Raw genomic sequence first — 18,895 nt, 5'->3', positions numbered from 1 at the left:
AAAATCCTAACCCCCAAAGGACTGAGACACTCGGGTTCTCCTGTTAGTCCTGCCGTGGACAGCACACATCCTGCACACTGTGCAAAGGGGCCCGGCTGAGGGACTGAGAGGCCCTGAAATGCCATCCATCCTCTGCTCTCCAAGCTGTGTTCTCAAGGCTGGGTCTGCCCAGAGGGGACCCCTTTTTCCAGTCCCACTGAAGCCCCGGGATAGTTCAGCAGCACCTCGACACCCGGACTTGTGAGCACATAGCCACGCTTCGCTGAGCTGCACCACACCCTGCAGTGCTCGCCTCACTGGGCTTCCTCTTGGCCCTTCAGACCTACTGCCCCCCTCTCATCTACATGCAGGTCCTCCCGGCGGGCTGGGAGCCCCAGAGGGGAATGCCCTGGTGCCTGAACAGGCTCAGCCTCCGAGCGTGGCTTGAGGTGGTTTCCTGCCTCATCCCTGGGGGCTTGTTAGATGTTCCTGGCCGTGTGCCCATCCTGGGCAGGCCCGCGGTGACCGTGGGATGCTTGGCATGAGGCCCCAGGGCTGCTCCCTCACAGGAGACCACGCGCCCCCTTTCCTGTCACCTGCCCTCCCCTACTGAGTCCCCACCCACCCCCCTGAGGGTGTGGATGCCTAGGGACAGTGGGCTACGTCCGTGGTTTAAGACAAAGTCCCTGGACGTGGAGTGTCCAGTTTGCGCCTGGGTCCTTCCTATAGAATCCTTGTTTCTGTTGATCAGCAGCAGATTCCTGGGGCCATCAGGAGGGGGTGTCCCACTTCTGGTCTCACTCAGTGGCCAGGAGGGGGCTCCAGGGTCAGGTGGACAAGCAGAAGCCTTAAGAGGAAGTTACTTGTCTCTGTGAAAGGAACGCTCCAAAGAAGTGTGTGGAGTTTTGGTTGGGTTGCGTGGGAAGCCGCGGTCTGGAGCTCCAGCACTGCACTGGTCAGGAGCAAGAGAGGTGCCGAGTGGAGGCGATGGCCCAGGTGGGTACGCTGTGCAGCCCAGTGCCTCCCAGCCTGGCCGGGTGGGAAGAAACGACACCAGCTCCCAGCTGGACAAAATCTCATTGAGTCCCCTCCCTTGGGCAATTAAAAGGCATCGCTCGTTTCCGCCGCCCCTTGAAGTGCCTGGCTGGAGAGCTGTGGACACAGTGTTTCTAAACCGATTGGAAATCAATCCCTAGGCCTGCACACTGCAGTCAGCAAAACCCTGTTGAGCTGAGAGAACGGGACATTGGCCCAAATCAGCTGCTTGTCCTCGGACCCCACAGCAGGCACCCAGGGTCACGGCTGCCCTGAGAAGCCCCCGGTGCAGGCCGCTTTCCCAGTCTTTCCCTGGGTGGTACTGGCCTCCCTCGTCCATGTGGCCTCAGTTGGACGTGAGCATTTGTCTTCTGCTCTGTCCTGTGGTCCCGCATCTTCAGGGCCCTTCAGAGCCCAGTGGAAAGAGCTGTGACTGTGGGTGCCAAGAGCCCGGCCTTGAAGACTAGCTGGCCTCCCTTCCCACCTGTATCACCTCCCTTCCGGCCGCCTCTAAGCCCATTCCTCACATTGGCAAGACTCACATAGGAATGACAGCAGGGCCATCTCTCGGGGGCCTGAGAGGATTACGTGGAATAACGTATGTAAAGCGTTTGGCACGGGGCCTGGCTCGTGCTGCGTCCCCAGTAAAAAGTAGCAGCTTCTGTTCTCTGCGGTGGAAGTTTCTGCCTGCCTTGCTCCGTGAGGTTATTTGCGTCACTTTGGTAGACACTGAGCCAGGCTGTATGCAGGCCCTCTGCTAGGGGCCAAGACTCCCAGGCCAGGAACGAAGTGGGCAGCCCTCACCCCCTGTCCTGGGCTGGAAGACAAAGCAAGTCCCGCAAGGGCTGATGGAGGTCGTCCCCAGGGGTCCTGCTTCATTTAGTCCGCTTTTCAAGTGCTCCTGGTTCAGCTCTTCCACAGTCCCCTGCCCCAAGAACCTCCTCTGCCTGGGGCTGGACGGCACCGCTTCCTCCTCCCTGCCCCTCGCCCGTTCCGCTCTGCCCTCTGCATAACCTACATTCAGCTGGGTGTCGAAACGCCTGCGTGCCGGCCTAGCAAAACTCTAAGCTTGCACAACTTTTGGGGCACATCTGGATATACCTGCACGTTCATTCTCCAGATACGGGAGATGGAGAGGATGGCACCGGGCCTGGAGAAAGGGCTGGACACGGGCCATGTTGTCCATTACTCCTTCCTGTGGCCCCACCCTCCACCCCCATGGGTGCTCAGGATCGGTGGAGAGCGTCTTATGTGGACCTCCTGGGGGTAAGGGGGAAGAGAGGGAACAGAACATGAGACTTCCGTGGTCTAGGCCGGCTTGCCCTCAGCAGCCCCTGCTGCTTTGCCCCCTGCCCCTTCTTGTTGCAAGCCCACCTCCCCGTCCTGGCAGTGCTCTCCTGCGTCCAGGAGGGAGAGTGGCTTACTCAGTGATAGCTATCTTGGGACAGATACCTGAGGTCCCATCAGGGCCCCACTCCATCTCCTGCCATTCCCAAGCCTTTCCCCTGCTCCTAGCCCTGTGCAGTCTCCCTGGTCACTCTTTAACCACCACTCCCATGCAACCATCTCCACTACAGGGCAGGAGCCAGCCCTCCAGCCCTCAGGTGGCACAGCTGGCCTCCTTATGTTTGTGTTCTAGCATTCAGTGCCTAGAAGAAGGTAGAAGGTGAGGTGACAGATACAGAGCTCCTGTGGGCACCAGGCATTTAGTTGTCATGTTTCCACTACGTGGTAGATAGAATTAGCCCCACTTTACAGATAAGATAGCTGAGGTTCAGAGAGGGGAAGTATTCTGTCCAAGTCATATAGCTCTGCCCCCCAAGCCTGTGACCTGCCCTGCTCTCCATGGGACCACTCTGGTCTGCACTCGTGAGAAGCCCATCCTGGCAGCTTAGTGGGGTTCAGAGAGGGGGGAGGCCTGTGACGAGGAGGTTCCAGTGGGGACGGTAGATAGTCCACAGAAACCTGTTATTCTATTGTAACTCCTAAAGAGGGGCCAAGTGGATTGACTCTCTGCCCCTTTTTGGCCCCCCTTACCCGTCCTCTGAGAGATGCTATCAGGAGGAGAGATGCTATCAGAAAGCCGCTCAGGATGGAGCGGTGTGTGTGCCGGGCGCTGCCCTTGGCCGTGGAGGCAGTATTGTTCCATCTCGCACAGAGGCAGGAGTGAGGTTCAGAGAGCTAACTCATATTGTCGAGGTCACTCAGCTAGAAAGGTTTGGGGCCAAGCCTTGGACCACAAACTCTCTGACTCAAGAAGCACGTTCTTTCCGTTAGAACAGCTGCCTCCTGCTTCACCTGTGAAATGTGCAAAAGCAGCAGAATGACCCAGCTCAGCCCTTGAGTAACTGACAGGTTATATATTTCCATCTGGTAAATCTACTGAGCTCACTCCCTGGATGGGGCAAGGGATGCAACCGAGGCTCCTGATGACATGGCCACGCTTGGAGGTAGGGCCGACTTGCTCAGGAATCGGGTGCATGAGACTGGGGACCAATGTCTCGGAGATTCACCGACAGGAGAGCGGTTGCTGGAGCTAGCCTGGAGGTCTATTTTGTTTGGCCTCCAAGTGTTTTAGAAAAACTTTAATTAGTTGCTGATATTTAAAACTCAGGAACTTTCATATAAAAAGCCAGGTTTCCAGCTCTTCTGAAGAATGAAATGGCCCCCACTCCATTCAGCAGCCAGCATTTGGGGCTAAGGAGCAGCCACCCCTTCAGGGGGCTCCTGCCTCCCGGTGGCTGTACCCTCCTGCCCTGTCTCCTCTTCCCTGCACGGTGAGCTTCTGGTGTGGCCAGGGTGCTGGGTGTTTACTCAGAGCAAGGGTGGGGGGCATGGGTAGGGCCAATCCTGATTGTTGGTGATGCCCTAACCTGGGAGCGGGGCTTGACACTTCCACATGCTGCATTTTACTTGGTCTTCCCAGCAGCCCCACAAGGGCTCCCTCTCAGAGACAGTAGCTACTTTGTCCAAGGTTGCACAGCTGGTCAGTGACAAAAATCAGGGCTCACACACCAGCCTTGTGACTCCCCTTTCCGGTCCCTGTGGCCTCTGTCCTGTTTCCCTCAGCACTTTCAGCTGTCACACTTCTGTCTGGGCCCTGGGGCTCCAGGACTGAGCGGTCAGGGCTTTGGGGAAGGGTGGAGCAGGAAGGTGCTCAGACACATTCTTGCGTGCGAGCTTGAGGCTTCGAGACCTCCAGACTGCCCCCATTTGAATCTGGGGCCCCTCTCTGGACCAGAGCACCCCGAACTGGAGCTTAGGATTCTGTCCGTCATTCGTTCAGTCAACAGATGTTTATTGAACAACTCCTTGGCACTCACCTGGCCAGGTGATACACATATAGATGAGACAGTCTTGATCCTCAAGGCACTTGGTGGAAGAGACAGGCACAGAAAGCCCATTGTCATCCAACAGTGTGGCCAGCGTACCGTGAGAGGTGTCGACAGGAAGTGCTGGGCACACAGAGAAGGGCCCTCGCCCAGCTGGGGGTTTGGGAAGGGCTCCTGGAGGAGGTGAAACCAAGCTGAGTCTCAGAGAATGAGTAGGAGTCAGTCAAAAGGAAGGGCATTCCGGGCAGGAGGGCTGTCTGAGCAAAGCCTGGAGATGGGAGGTGGGACCTTGAGTGGCAGTTTGCTGTCCGGTGTCCCTCTGTTGAAACGGGAGGGCCTGTGGGAGGGGCTGGTGGGTTTGGGGCTTGGACATTGGGGCGCAGTTGAGGGTCACACAGGACAGTGAGTCCCCAGAGCCCTCTGCTGCAGCACAGCAGCTTGAGGGGCCCCGGGGAGAGGGCGAACCAGGAGGCGGGTTCAGGACTGTGGTAGGGGGGATAGTGAGGGGAATGAGTTTGGGAAATACTGAGGAGGAAGATGGGCAGGATTTGGCGATGGATTAGATGTCCTCTGTGGTTGAGGGAGAGGGAGGGAGAAATGTGACATCCAGGTTTTTATCCAGGCCGGTGGCGCCACACAGAAAGGCAAGACCCCCAGGCATGGAGTGAGTCCGGAAGGAGGCGGCGGTGGCAGGAGCCGTGGAGGGTCTCCGCAGAGGGGGCTCTGGTGTGCTGGAGCAAGATCGGCACTGGGAGAAGAGATCTGGGGTTGCCAGCATCGGGATCGTTGAAGCAACGAGCATGAATGTGTGGCCCAAGGGCAGACCCCAGGGAGCAAGAACATTCAGGAGCAAACCCTGGAGAGGCTGAAGGGTGGCTAATAACGGGACCCTAGAGCCGGCGGCCCCGGTTCAGATCCCAGCCCCACCACTCTTCCCAGCTGGGTGACCGAGGGCGAGCTGCTCGAGTGTGCCTCAGTTCTCTCGCCTGAAAGACACAGGTGGTGACACCTGCCTCACAGCAGCCTGGCTAGGATTCCCCGCGTGGACCCATTTGAAGTGCTTAGTGAGCGCTACAGCATGGTAGCTCTTGCAGGGGTGGAGGCCAAGAAGAACAGGAGGGAGACGTGAAGTGACCCTTGAGACCGGTGTGGCAGACACCTGGAGGACAGGGGACCTCCACAAGGCCGCGTGCCACCGAGGCCGTGTCCCTCAGCATCCGGGCTTGGGCAGTGAGGCGATGCCTGGGCCCGGGCGAGCGTGGGCTGGTCGAGGCCTGACCCCCAGTGGAGGAGCGAGTGGGAGGTGAGGAGTGGAGACGGCACCGGGCAGCTCTTCTCTTCAGGAATTTGGCTGAGGATGGGAGGAGGGAGGCACACAAATTTCTAGGATGGGCATTGAAGGAGAATACTGCTTTCTGGGAGGCGGAGGTGAATGACATAGGACTTGCTCTCTGAGGAGATGGGGGGCTGACAGGAAGTTGAGGTTGTTTATGCCCATGGCCCCAATTTCCTCAGACAAAGGAGGGACCTCTGTGAGACAAGGAGGTGGACCCCAGGGCCGAGACCTCGGAGAGAGAGAGTGGTCGCTGGGAACAGCCAGCCCCTGAGCCGAGGGCCAGGGGAGCTGACCTTGGTCCTGGGAGGTGTGGCTGGAGGTCAGGTTCCCAAGGTGATGGCAGCTCGTGACACGTCCCAGGTTAAGGGTCTGCTGGCCAGATGGGCACAAGGGAGAGGTTCTGTGAGGGGCTGGGGGACACCTGGTGATTCTGGCAGGGCCTCCTGGCCTGCTCGCTTGGGGCTTGGGGCCGTGGCAGCGGCCAGCTGGGAGGCAGGCTTCCCTGAGGGTGCCTGCCCCAGGAAGACTGGATGCTTCTGTGCTGGGGTCCCTTGCCTTCTTGCCTTTCTTGGTTCCCTTAGTCCATGGGGAGGACTTCTGGCACACAGACCCTCATCCCCCACCATCCCCTGCCGTGAGTTCCTGGGGACTCTGGCCTGGCATTGGACTGGTGGTGGCAGGATTTGGCCAGCCGCTTCCGGCCCTTCAGCCTGCCCCTCCCCAGTACTTGGGCGGCAAGGAGGGAGGGTGTGCGGCCAGGTCAGCTGCTGTGCCCTGGTTTGCTGCTGAGTCAGCACTCATCCTGGAAGTGGTGCTCCTGCTGGTACAAGTGGGTCCAAGGGTCCTGTGTGACTCCCTAGGGAAGAGGTGCCCCAACAGGGCCTCCTGGGGAGGCTCCCAGGGACTTGTCCCGGGCCCAGAGCCCTCTCTGGGGACTTTGTGATTTGAGCTGAGGGGCAGCTGGCTGCCTTCCCCAGTGGGGGCACCTTCCTGGCTCGGACTGCACGGGGAAGCTGCTGTTTTCTGGCCTAATCCTGCTGGGGCCTGTGGAGGGCGGGACGTCAGGGCCAGGTCAGCGTCTGCTGGAGCGCTGGCAGCCACGGTGGAGAAAGGTGGGGTGCGGCTCTGAGTCACAGCTGCTGCAGCTCTCTGGCTGGCCTGCCCTGGGTGGGGACTGCCCCGGGTGGGGACAGTGCTGAGCCATATTCCTGTCTCACCTCAGAGAGCTCCAAGCTTCCTGCTGAGTCACAGGGAAGGGGCGAAGCTCTAGGTGAGGCTGGGGGCTGAGTTGTTGCCGCATCACTTCCTGCTGGGAGCCCCAGGCCCCGGGGGTGGGGGCGTGTGGCCCTGCAGTGGCTCCGACATGGCCAACCCAACATGCCCTCTCGGAGGAGGCTTGGCTCCTGACAGCCCCAGGCCAGCCCCTGCCCTGCCTTCTTGGAGACCTGTAGACGCCACCAGCTCAGGCCTGTCCAGGATGGACAGGTTTCATCGCTCCTGGGAGAAGCGGCCACAGCCTCAGGCAGCCTGGCTTTCTCCGTCTGGCGCTCACCCGCCTGGCGGGTAGTGGATGTGCAGGATGTCTGAGCGGCACAGGCAGCCCGGGAGCCCCCACGAGACACCCTCTTTGCCACGTGAGCCTCACAGAACAGCAAGAAGCTAAGACTGACCCTAAGGGGAGACAGCACTCCCAGGGAACAGAGTGCACAAACATGCCCTCCCAGTCACTTCTGCACAAATAGCACCCCAGAGCAAACACACAAGCACGGGCAGGCCCTGCAGTAGGACATACACACACACACACACACACACACACACACACACACGGGCAAGCTCAGGCAGGGCCCGCACAGACGTATGTGCAGTGACTGGAGACGACCCCAGGCACCTGGGTGCGCACGCAGGAGCGCCACTCGGAACACCACTCAGCAGGGACCAGCTCACGCACAGCGCACGTGCCTGACACCCGCCCTGCCTCTGAGCTGATGCCCTCTGGTTGGCCATGAGACCCTGCGTGACCCCCGGGCCTGAGTTCACATCGCCCAGAAGGGGCTTTTTAACCATGAGGACGAGGGGACCCTGTTCTTCCAGGCAGCCCTGTATGCTCCTCGGCGGCTCTCACTGGCCTGGATTTCCTACAGGGCTTTTGGATTTTATTTTTGATCCACTTGAGTTTTGATCGCGTGCCAGACACCATGCCAACACTGTGCTAACGTGTGCACAGTTGTTTTGAGTAAGGCTCTCAGTAAATGTGAGTTATTATGTATATTATTATTTACATACGTAATCTCGTTTCTCCTCCTAACAAGCCTGTGAGGCAAGGTGCCATTATCACCCTTTCACAGATAAGGAAAGTGAGGCTCCAAGATGTTAATTGGCTTGTCCTGATGACAAACAGCTAGTAAGTGGCAGACCCAGGATTTGAACCTGGGTCTCTGACTCTAGAGTCTGCACTCTGACTCTGTCTCGTTGAGAATGCTAGTTGGGAAGTCAGCCCCGCTGACTAGTGCCGGTGAGGTCCACAGGGCAAGGGGATCGTGGGGCGCAAGGCCTTCAGGACGCCACGGCTCTGGGTCTGAGCAGCTCAGGGTAGAGGGATGAAAGAGGGGACTCCCCAGAATGGGAATGTGTGGCGTAAGGGGCCCCTCGCCCACTTCTGTGAGGCGTTTTCTATCCCTCTGCCGTTTCACTGACTGTACTCCCAATGTGACAGGAGGAGATGGGGGGTTCTTGAGCAGCTCGCTTGTTTGGAGGGCTGGGCTGGACCAGGGATGGGCGGCTGGCACCCTGGCTGCCCCCCAGCCCGGCTGTGCTCTGTCCTCCCAGATTTCCACCCCCTCCCAGGCCTGAGTGGGCTGAGCTGCCTCCTGGACTTGGCTTATCTCTGACCTTTGGGCCTTTCTGTATCTGGACAGATTCCAACCTGTCCGGACTGACAGACCCGACCGCCTGGGGTGGCAACATCCCTCCTCTGCAGACAGATAAGCATTGGCAGATTTGAACCAGCCCCCGCTTTCAGAAAAATAAGGGGGAAACTGCAGTAGCAGTGGCCCTGGTCTCAGTGACTCCTCGGGAGACCCCTGTGGGTTTTATTTTTTCATTATCCCCATGATAAACGTATGAGGAAACTGCAGCTCAGTGAGATGACTGACGTCAACGCTGCCCTACAGAAGGGTTTACACGGTTCTTCCCCACGTGTGGTTCTTGGACGTCCCCCTTCAGAACCCCCAGGAGCTTGTGACATCGCACCTCCCCAGGCCCCTCCCAGGTCAGCAGTGGCAAAACCCCCAGGGGCGGGCCAGCTCTGGGCTTTAGATCTTGCAGGCGGGCGACGCTGCTGCGTCCTGCCGTTGGCAGAGCACGGGCTTGGGGAGGAGAGCTCCTTTTCACCGTGGGCTGTGTGGACACTGCTTCGTCTCTCTGGGTGCTAACTTCTTCACTTGTAAACGGGGATCCCACAGTCCCAGCCTCAGAGGGTCATCTGGGCTGGTGGGGAGTTAAATCCACAACGTGTCTAGCTCAGCACCGTCTCAGGAGGTCCTGTGGGGGCCAGTGGGGGGTTCTTCCCAGGAACAGAGCACCAGAAGGTCAGGCTGCTTGTTCCAGAAGACTCATGAGCTCATCAGCACAAAGTACAAGCAACATAATTGGGCCCCAGTGTGCTGGGAAATTTCCTGGTTAGGAGAGGTCGGGGGTGAGTGCCGGAAACTTTCCTTGGGCCTCCCAGTGTGTTGAGTGCCAAAAGGAAGTGGTGAGGAGTCGGGAATTTGAGGCAGAAGACCTAGAGTCTAGTGTGATTCCGGACTATAGTTCAGAGAGGCCTTGGCTTCTCCAACCGCAGCTGCCCTGTGTGGTTTCAGGAGCAGAGTTTGGGCTCTAGACATGAGGCAGGACCTTCCCTGTGAATTCCCAGCACAGCCCCAGTTCTAACTCTGGTTCTAGAGTGATAAGCCTCCCAGCGCAGAGCCGCACACGTTCCCCCGTGGATTCCTGCACTGGTCACTTTATGGCACCACCTTCTCTCACCAGGAGACGTTGTGAGGAATGCCTTGCAAACTCCCTCATCCTGTTTGCTGGTGGGATGCTGTCCATCCCATATCCCGGTACATTTGCCCGCAAGTCCCACCTGAGCATGAGTGGCTGGGTAAAAAGCTTAGCTTCCCCAGAAAGGCTGGTGTGTGTTCCTCCTCTTAGACAGTAAGGACAAGGTAACTTCTTTTCCCTTTTCTCTTTGGCCACTGGGAGGCTCAGCCCTAATCGTGCAGCCCATCTCTGCTAACTGTGTGAGGACCTTATCACCTGCTCGTGTGACTCTGCCCTTCCCTTCTGGTTTAGATGTTTTCTTCAGATTTGTTTTTTTCCTCTGCTCCTGACTTTGGTCTGTCTGTTTCACTACCTTCCTTTGCTTGTTTCCTCACCGTTTGTGGAACCAGGCCGGGGGTATGTAAACACACTCACGGTGTGAACACACATGGAGCCTCCTTCACGACTGCGTTGTTGGCATGTGGCACTTTCTGCTTCCTCAGCTTCATGAGCCTGTTTGTGTGCGTGGTGGTCACTCCCTGGTCAGTCAGAGGTGCCTGAGGTTGCAACGTGCTGCTTTCTGCTTGTTTTTCTTTCTTTATCAGCTGCTTAGAATTTTTAAAATAATTTCTCTCCAAACCCATTAGTCACTCAAAGCACAAACAGTACCCTGGTAGATAGATCTGTGTGTGTTTATTTTTTTCTTCTTCCTCTCCACCTCTCTAATTTATTTCTTTAGCATTACATGAGTATAAACTGTAGAATCCAAAAATGATAACAAATGAAAAGGGAAAAAAACCACCTCAAATCCCTCCAGGGATACCACTTTTCAGCATTTTGTCATTCATCTTTCTGGATATTTTTTTCTTTTATGTTTTTCGTGAGGAAGATTGGCCCTGAGCTAACATCTGTTGCCAATTTTCCTCTTTTTGCTTGAGGACAATTGTCGCTGAGCTAACACCTGTGCCCATCTTCCTCTATTTTATGTGGGATGCCACCACAGCGTGGCTTGACAAGTGGTGCTAGGTCCGCGCCTGGGATCCCAACCCACGAACTCTGGGCCGCCCAAGCAGAGTGCGCAAACTTAACCACTACACCACCAGGCTGGCCCCACGGCTTTTTTTTCTCTATGCTTGTATTTTTCCCACAAAAAATAGACTCTAACTGTACATACTATTTTATAACCTTCATTTTCACTTAGCAGTAGATAATTAGTATCTTTCCTTGTTATTACAACAAGAAAGATATTTAAAATTTCTATCAATGATACATGCACATAATTTTTTTTTTTAAAGTATAGAAGGACTTATTATGAAAAGCAACAACTGCCTCAGTTTCCCCAACCCAGGCCTGGTTAAAAGGGGCAACTTTTAATCATTTAGACTTCTTGCTAAATAGTGGTTTCCTCTGTATATTTAGGAAAAATGCTTATACCACTGTTTCTTGGATTATCTGACTTACTGATTTGCTACTGAGAAAAATAAGGCTTTCCATCACATCCATCACCATTCCCCACCCCTCCTAACATTTTCAGCCACTATATTTGGTCACAGTTTAGTACACCAAAAGCTTAGTTTCTTGTTCCATTGACCATTGACAGTATCTTGTGGCCACCTGCTTTCAGAGGAAGTTAGAGAGAGTCCCCTGTTTCCTTAACTCCCCCACCCCCTGCATCACTGTGTCTGTCTTGTACATTCAAGGTTCTGAGGTCAAGGATGATAACATTTACATCCTGTTTAATACCCATCAGTCTTCCATGAGTGACTGTGTGGTGGTGTTAAGAGTTGAAGACTAGTGCCCTGTGTTTGCATTCTTCTGCCAGTGTAAATCGTGTCGGGCCAAGGAGTGGGCTGTCCTTGCAAGTCCCTCTCTGTGGGTCTAGTGCCGCTCAAAGGAGAGTGATAAATGTACTTTCTAATATTCTGTTATGTGCTCAAACACCATCTCTTCATATTTTAGCTCACTTCCTATTTTGACCATGCCTTTCTTATATAACTTTGTTTGCTTGTTTTTCTGGGGTTTCTGATACAACATCAGTTTTACCAGCTGCATAGTATTCCATCAAGTGAAGTATTAGGATTTATTTACACCCAGTCCCCTGTGGTTGGACATTTCGGTTGTTTCAATTTTTCATTAATATGAATGGTGCTCTAATTAATGTCTTTTCACATTCATCTTTGTGCATTTGTTTCCTACATAGTGTTTGAGAGTCCAGGAATGCTGCTCCCCATTAAGCCTGATTCCGTTGTCCCCAGCCCCTTGCCACCCACTGCCTTGCTGATCTGCGTTCAATCAGATTGGCCCATTCTAGAGGTTGCTGTGAGAGGGTTCTCATGGGAGAGGTGGCCCCCAGGTAATGTCTATCTTCCTCTCCCCAGACTCTGAAGAGCGGCCATTTCTCAGATTTGAAGCTGAAAACATTTCCAACTACACGGCCCTTCTGCTGAGCAAGGATGGTGAGACCCTGTATGTGGGTGCCCGAGAGGCCCTCTTTGCGCTCAACAGCAGCGTCAGCTTCCTGCCAGACGGAGGGTACCAGGAGGTGAGAGATGATGCCCGGGGCTGGCTAGGCTGGGCAGAGGATGGCAGAGGGGAAGATGGACAGGAGGATTGGTCTTCTGGGTCTGAGGATGCTGCAGACAGGAGAGGGGAGAGGAGAGGCCCGGCGTGTCCTCCATCCTACTTGCTCACTGACCTTCCTCTTCTCCTTCCCAGCTCCTGTGGAGCGCAGATGCAGACAGGAAACAGCAGTGCAGCTTCAAGGGCAAGGACCCACAGGTGAGCCAGCACCTGGAGGCGACCTGGGCCAAAGGAGGGATGGAGGGTGGTAGACTGGGACCCGGGTCGGAGGCAGGAGGGTGGGGCAGCTGCAGCCAGCTGTGATGGAAAGAGCATAGGCTTTTGCGATGGCCACACTTGCGTCTGGATCTCAGCCCTATACTTATTATCTCTCTGACCTTGGACAAGTCGCTCTGCCTCTCTGAGCCTTAGTGTCCCCACCTGTAAAGTGGGGAGCATGAGGCCTACCTCGATGGGCTTACCCTGAGGATTCACTGAACTAACAGGATAAGGCACCTGGTACGTGCTAAGAGCCACATGGAGGCCAGCACCCAGCATGACCAGCGACTGGTGGGGTGGGGTTGAATCCCGCTCGGGGCTGCCTGTCATGGCCAGTCTGACAGATTCTGGTTTGGTTTTGGCCAGACCACTCGGTGGGGTCTGGTCCAGCCTGGGGTTCTCTGGAGGACTCCCCACCATCCCCAGGGACCCCCTGGTCCTGTATGCAGCAGGTGGTGGCTAAGGTGAGGGCAAAAGAGCGCCAGACTTGGGGTCAGGACGCAGGTCGACTCCTGACTGCCCCTGACTTCTGAGACTCAGCGCACACTTATTGATCACCTGCTCTGTGCCCAGGTGCTTTTACACACTGGAGGTATAATTGTGAGAAAGAAGGAAGAACAACAGGCAAAGATCAGTCCGTTTAAAAGGTTGTCGGGTTACAGTTCATTAAAAAAGTGGCATCTGAGCGAAGACTGGAAGGCGGTGAGGGAGTTGACCGTGGGTTTCCTGGAGGAGCAGGACTCTGGGTTTCACTCTGAGTGACGTACTTGGGGGTCCACTGGGAGAGGGCTGAGCAGAGGGTGGCATGGTGTGGCGTGTGTTTTAAAAGGGTCCCTCTGGCCGCCGTGGTGGAGCGCAGCCTCTGCGGGGTGAGGACCGAGGGAGGGAGACCAGTGAGGGGCGGGAGGTGATGGTGGCTCAGATCAGGGTGGGACCATAAAGGGGGAGAGAACTGGTTGGATTCTGGAGGTATTTTGAAGATAGGGCCACTGGGATTTCCTGATGGAAAATGGGGGAAGTGAGAGATGAGGAGTCGAGGCTGACTGTGAGGTTTGGGGCCCCAGCAACTGGGAAGATGGCGCTGTCATTAATGAAAAGGGAAAGATTTCGGAGGAGATTTTGGGGGACAGTCAGAAGCTCGGTTGGAGATGCCCGTGAGACACCCTCGCAGAGGTGATACAGGAGTGTGGGGCCCAGGGCTCAGGGCCCTGCATTCCCGCCTGCTCTGGGTGGGGCTTCCTCCCCAGCTGGGTTGGGAGGGACTTGTGGTCACCGAGGACCTGAAGAGGACCCTCATGGGGCCAGACAGCCCAAGGGGGAGGGATTCTGTGCCTTCACCCCCAGACTGAAGAGAAGTTTGCCAACGACAGAGCTGGCTGAACCCCAAGGTCTCCGTCCTGCACACACTCTGTGGTCCCCCATCTACTCCGCCCCGGCAGGCTCCTGGCTTCTCATTTGTTCCCGGACTTAAGTGCCCAAGAGCAGAGGCCGCACGCCCAAGACTGGCCTTGGGTCGAGCTCAGCGGTGCCCCCGGTGGCGTGCTTGAGCTGACATCCTCCTCCCTCCCTCCTCAGCGTGACTGTCAAAACTACATCAAGATCCTCCTGCCACTCAACAGCAGCCACCTGTTCGCCTGCGGCACAGCGGCCTTCAGTCCCGTGTGCACCTACATCGTGAGTGCCCCTCCTCGGCCTCGGGCTCCCTGCGGCCAGCCTGGAGCTGCCCTGCTTTCTGCCCCAGGGCGCTGTTCTCTAGCCCCGAGCCCTGGTGAAGGGCGGGGCCCAGGAGGCTTCCTGGCAGCAGTGGGCTCCGAGGGCCCTGGCCCGGCCCTGATGGCCAGGTTGCCCTGCAGGGGAAGGAGATCCTGACTGACCCAAGACTCCTGCTGCCTCCAGCTCCCTCCCCTGCTCTCACCAGTTCCCGCCAGCCCACCCCGCACACCCTCTCCTCAACATACACCACCCTGCCTTTATGCCCTACACGCACCGGAGCGAAGGGCCGCCTTCTGAAGCTGTGGGTTGGAGCACCAGCAATGGAGTCATGTCACTGCCCCTTCGTGGGCCACACACCCTTCTAAGCCTCGTCTCTTCTCTGCGCACTGGGGCTAATAGTGCCCACGCCAGAGGGTGCCAGCACCGTGCCCTGGGTGCTGGAGTGAGATGGCCGGCCCAACACCTCCGTTCTCTCTGGCACGCCTCCCTCCTTTCCTGCTTAGCCCACTCATTGCCTGCTGTGGCCCTGAGCTCGCCTGTCTGCCCCCCTGCAGAACGTGGAGAACTTCACCCCGGCCCGGGACGAGGCGGGGAACATCCTCCTGGAAGACGGCAAGGGCCGTTGTCCCTTCGACCCCAATTTTAAGTCCACGGCCCTGGTGGTTGGTGAGTGCTGGGGGCAGGGTGGCAGGGTGGACTCACTGAGGCTCCATGTTGGGTGGGCAGGGTGGGCCCCAGGCCTGAGCGGGTACACCCACGCTGCGCTGCTTCCCAGGGGCTGTGGAGTGACCCCGGGCTGCCCTTGGTTTTGGCTTTTCCCGCCTCCCACTTCCTTCTCTGCCCACTTCAAGCGAGATGGGCAGCACTGGGGTCACTCCGGGCCCTGAGCGGGGAGAGGGTGCCATTCCCATGGGAATGTTGTCTTGGCAGATGGCGAGCTCTACACTGGAACAGTCAGCAGCTTCCAGGGGAATGACCCGGCCATCTCCCGGAGCCAAAGCCACCGCCCGACCAAGACCGAGAGCTCCCTCAACTGGCTACAGGGTGAAGTCCTCCCTCCACCCACCCAGTGACCGTCCCAGGAGCCCTAGGGAGGGGGCGCCCTCCCCCGCAGGGCCTGAGAGCAGAGTCTGCCTGTCCAGTTCCTGGGCTGACTCTGCGCTCCCCATGGGCCCCCACAGACCCAGCCTTTGTGGCCTCGGCCCATATTCCTGAGAGCCTGGGCAGCTCGCAAGGGGATGACGACAAGATCTACTTCTTCTTCAGCGAGACTGGCCAGGAGTTTGAGTTCTTTGAGAACACCATCGTGTCCCGCATCGCCCGCATCTGCAAGGTGAGGGGCCGGGTCACCCAGAGACCCCCCAGGGCTCCCCAGGTACTGGATCAGGAAATGCCAGGAGGGCCCCCCTTACCCCCAGCCCCATGGCCTTTTCCTGTCCTCCAGGGGATCAGCTTGGCTAACGGCTTCTCTTTCTCTCTTCTTAAGTTAAAATAGCTCATCCTTTTTTCTTATTTAAAAAATGTGAAAGTACAGAAAAGTACACAGAAAAATCTCTTGTAAGATAAAGAGGCATATAGCGTTGTGATTAAAGCATAGAGTCTGGAGCCCGGCTGGTTGTGTGATCTTAGGCAAGTCCTTTCCCCTCAGGTCCAGCTTCCTCATCTGTCCGGTGACAATAATAACAAACCTTCCCTCAGAGTTGTTACACGGATTAAATTAATGCACGTCAAGCTTCTAGAAACGTGGTAGACAACAACTAAATGTTACTATTAGTGTTATGATCCTGCCGCCCCACCACAAGAAGTGACACTGTTAACGTTTTAGAATGTTCCTCGCTAGTCTTTTTTGTTGCGTATGTATAAATATATATGTGTTTATATTACTTAAAAACTATTTACAAACAAGAGTTGTACTGTAACGCAGTACTTTAGCCTCCCCTTCTGCTCACCAGCGAGTCGTGACGTCTTTCCGTGCTTGTAGACAGACTTCCCTCCTGCTTTTCTCTGGCCGTCCGCAGTAAGGAGAGCGCTCTCCTGGGGTGGCACCCCTATGCCACCTGCAAGGCTTCTGGATTCTACTTGGAACTCAGTCCTGGCTTTGGCTTGCCCTTCCTTCCTGGTGTCTGTCTCAGCTGCCACTGGGGAGGGAACCGTGCGGGGCACCGAGCCTGCCACCCTGGCCCGACTTGAGCCCGGGCCCAGCCTCTCTCTCCCTCCCCCAGGGTGACGAGGGCGGCGAGCGGGTCCTACAGCAGCGCTGGACATCCTTCCTGAAGGCCCAGCTGCTGTGCTCGCGGCCTGACGACGGCTTCCCGTTCAACGTGCTGCAGGACGTCTTCACACTGAGCCCCAGCCCCCAGGAGTGGCATGACACCCTTTTCTACGGGGTCTTCACATCCCAGTGGTAGGGCCCCAGGACCTCGATGGGGATGGGAGGGTGAGGGGCAGCTGTGCCTGGGGCCCAGGAGCTGGCCTTTGCGCCCAGGAGGCCTCATCCTGAGCTCCAGGGCTCTTGAGTTAATGTAGCCATTTCCTTTGTAGGCACAGGGGGACCACAGAGGGCTCTGCCGTCTGTGTCTTCACTATGAAGGATGTGCAGAGGGCCTTCAACGGCCTCTACAAGGAGGTGAACCGTGAGACGCAGCAGTGGTACACGGTGACCCACGCAGTGCCCACGCCTCGGCCCGGAGCGGTGAGGACCACTGCCTGCTGCAGGGTGGAAGATACCACACGGGCATCACCTGGCTTCCCCAAGTCTGTTCTCTCATCTTGAACATGAGGGCAAAAGCTCAGGCCTGCATGTCCTGCTGGGTTAAGTGTGACCGTGAATGTGGGGACGCCTTCAGACCTGTCCCGCAGAGCAGCCATGTCCCCCTCCCGGCACTCACATGCCTTTGTAATTGTCTGTTGCCTCGTGCCTCTACTCCACTTGGCTGTGAGCTCCTTATTTAGTTATCGAGTGACCAAATGGCCAGGCCATGGGGAAATAGTCCTTTATTCCTTCCAGCATAATGCTCCTCCCAAAACAGACCTTGAGGCAGGGATGTGAGTGCCAGCAGTTGATCTGGTGGGTGATCCCAGGAGGTGGCCTGAGGGAGTTGGAAAGAGAAAAGGAGGGAGCCAAGCCAGAAAGGGTGTGTCAGTGAGCTGGCCCTCCTGGGGCCCCTGGGGCCTTGAGAGGGGTGTGGAGCGCATCTTCGAGTTGTCCTGCTGGGATGTTTGTCACCACCCCTGTGCCTCCCTAGTGGTGGAGGGTCCCTCGGGGGCTTTAACGCTCAGGGCTCTTACAGAGGACACCCTCGGGCAGAGAGACTAGGAAGCCCCAGGCAATGTGGGCACTCACTGCAGGCCCCTTCCTGCCCCTCCACTCAGAACCTCACTCAGCCAGGGCTTCCTGGGAGCATGGGCGAAAGGATGCCAGAGGAGCAGGACGTGCGGTCATGCTTCTTGAGGCCTGGGTGAGGGCCAGGGGGTAGGCAGGGAGGAGGCACAGCGAGGAGACCCTGTCAACCAGGGACCTCGGTGCCCACATACCAGATTAGCAGTGTGGGCTCTCTCCAGAACGCACGTGATGTGCCATGGCTTCCGAGCGTGGATAGATCTGCTGTCCGCTAAGGAGGCTGGCCAGCAGTCCTGGCAGGATCCTCGGGCTGCTGTCCTGCCTGCTGCCCTGAACTCGCTCGCCTCACACGCCGCCTTCCCCTTCAGTGCATCACCGACAGTGCCCGGGAGAGGAAGATCAGCTCATCCCTGCAGCTCCCCGACCGCGTGCTGAACTTCCTCAAGGACCACTTCCTGATGGATGGTCAGGTCCGCAGCCATCTGCTGCTACTGCAGCCCGAAGCCCGCTACCAGCGCGTGGCCGTACACCGCGTCCCTGGCCTGCACCGCACCTACGATGTCCTCTTCCTGGGCACCAGTGAGTACCTGCAGCAAGACAGGCTCGGAGTCGAGGGGGCGTGGCTGTTGGGTCATGGGCAGCGGCTCTCCCCAGGGCCTGAGTGGTGTCCCTGCTCCAGGTGATGGCCGGCTGCATAAGGCGGTGGGCGTGGGCCCCAGGATGCACATCATTGAGGAGCTGCAGATCTTCTCGCCAGGACAGCCCGTGCAGAACCTGCTCCTGGACACCAACGGGGTGAGCAGAGGAGGAGGCCAGGCAACGGGCTTGGGGCGCCCCTCTATCATTAACAAGCAGTCCCCACCCAGCTTTTCCTCCTCTGCCCCCTCAGGACAGAAAAATCCAGGCTCATGGTGTGAGCTGTCAGACAGTAGGGAGCCTGGGAGCATGAGAGGAGGCCTCCTGGGGAGTGGCTTTGTGGGCCCCTGAGCCAAGTACAGCAATGGGTGGTGGCCCTGGCTGCCCACACCTGCCCCTCATCCCCCTGTGTCTGTGCAGGGCCTGCTGTATGCTGCCTCCCACTCGGGTGTAGTCCAGGTGCCCGTGGCCAACTGCAGCCTGTACCAGAGCTGTGGGGACTGCCTCCTCGCCCGGGACCCCTACTGCGCTTGGAGTGGCTCCAGCTGCAGGCTCGCCAGCCTCTACCAGCCCGAGGCGGCCTCCAGGTGAGAGCTCCTGCAGGCCCCTTCCTGTGCACTTGGCCTCAGCACCTTCCCTGGGGCCTTCAGAGAATCACCACAC

At 57.3% G+C, this 18,895-nt stretch overlaps 1 protein-coding gene across 3 annotated transcripts in view; it reads left to right on the top strand.

The window, feature by feature from the left end:
• The window catches only part of SEMA4B (semaphorin 4B), a 36,327-nt gene that overhangs the window by 13,854 nt on the left and 3,578 nt on the right, over positions 1-18,895 (top strand). For all 3 annotated transcript variants that reach the window (XM_070571267.1, XM_070571260.1, XM_070571257.1), the window contains exons 3-13: positions 12,084-12,247; positions 12,421-12,483; positions 14,119-14,217; positions 14,811-14,922; positions 15,187-15,300; positions 15,438-15,589; positions 16,479-16,660; positions 16,798-16,948; positions 17,965-18,175; positions 18,276-18,391; positions 18,653-18,819. In XM_070571267.1, the coding sequence (XP_070427368.1) occupies positions 12,084-12,247; positions 12,421-12,483; positions 14,119-14,217; positions 14,811-14,922; positions 15,187-15,300; positions 15,438-15,589; positions 16,479-16,660; positions 16,798-16,948; positions 17,965-18,175; positions 18,276-18,391; positions 18,653-18,819 (1,531 nt within the window). The remainder of the gene's footprint in view (positions 1-12,083; positions 12,248-12,420; positions 12,484-14,118; positions 14,218-14,810; positions 14,923-15,186; positions 15,301-15,437; positions 15,590-16,478; positions 16,661-16,797; positions 16,949-17,964; positions 18,176-18,275; positions 18,392-18,652; positions 18,820-18,895) is intronic.

This window comes from Equus przewalskii, chromosome 1, assembly GCF_037783145.1.
Source record: "Equus przewalskii isolate Varuska chromosome 1, EquPr2, whole genome shotgun sequence".
Lineage (NCBI taxonomy): Eukaryota > Metazoa > Chordata > Mammalia > Perissodactyla > Equidae > Equus > Equus przewalskii.
The sequence above is the reverse complement of the archived record's forward strand: the minus strand, read 5'-3'. Positions and strand labels throughout refer to the sequence as shown.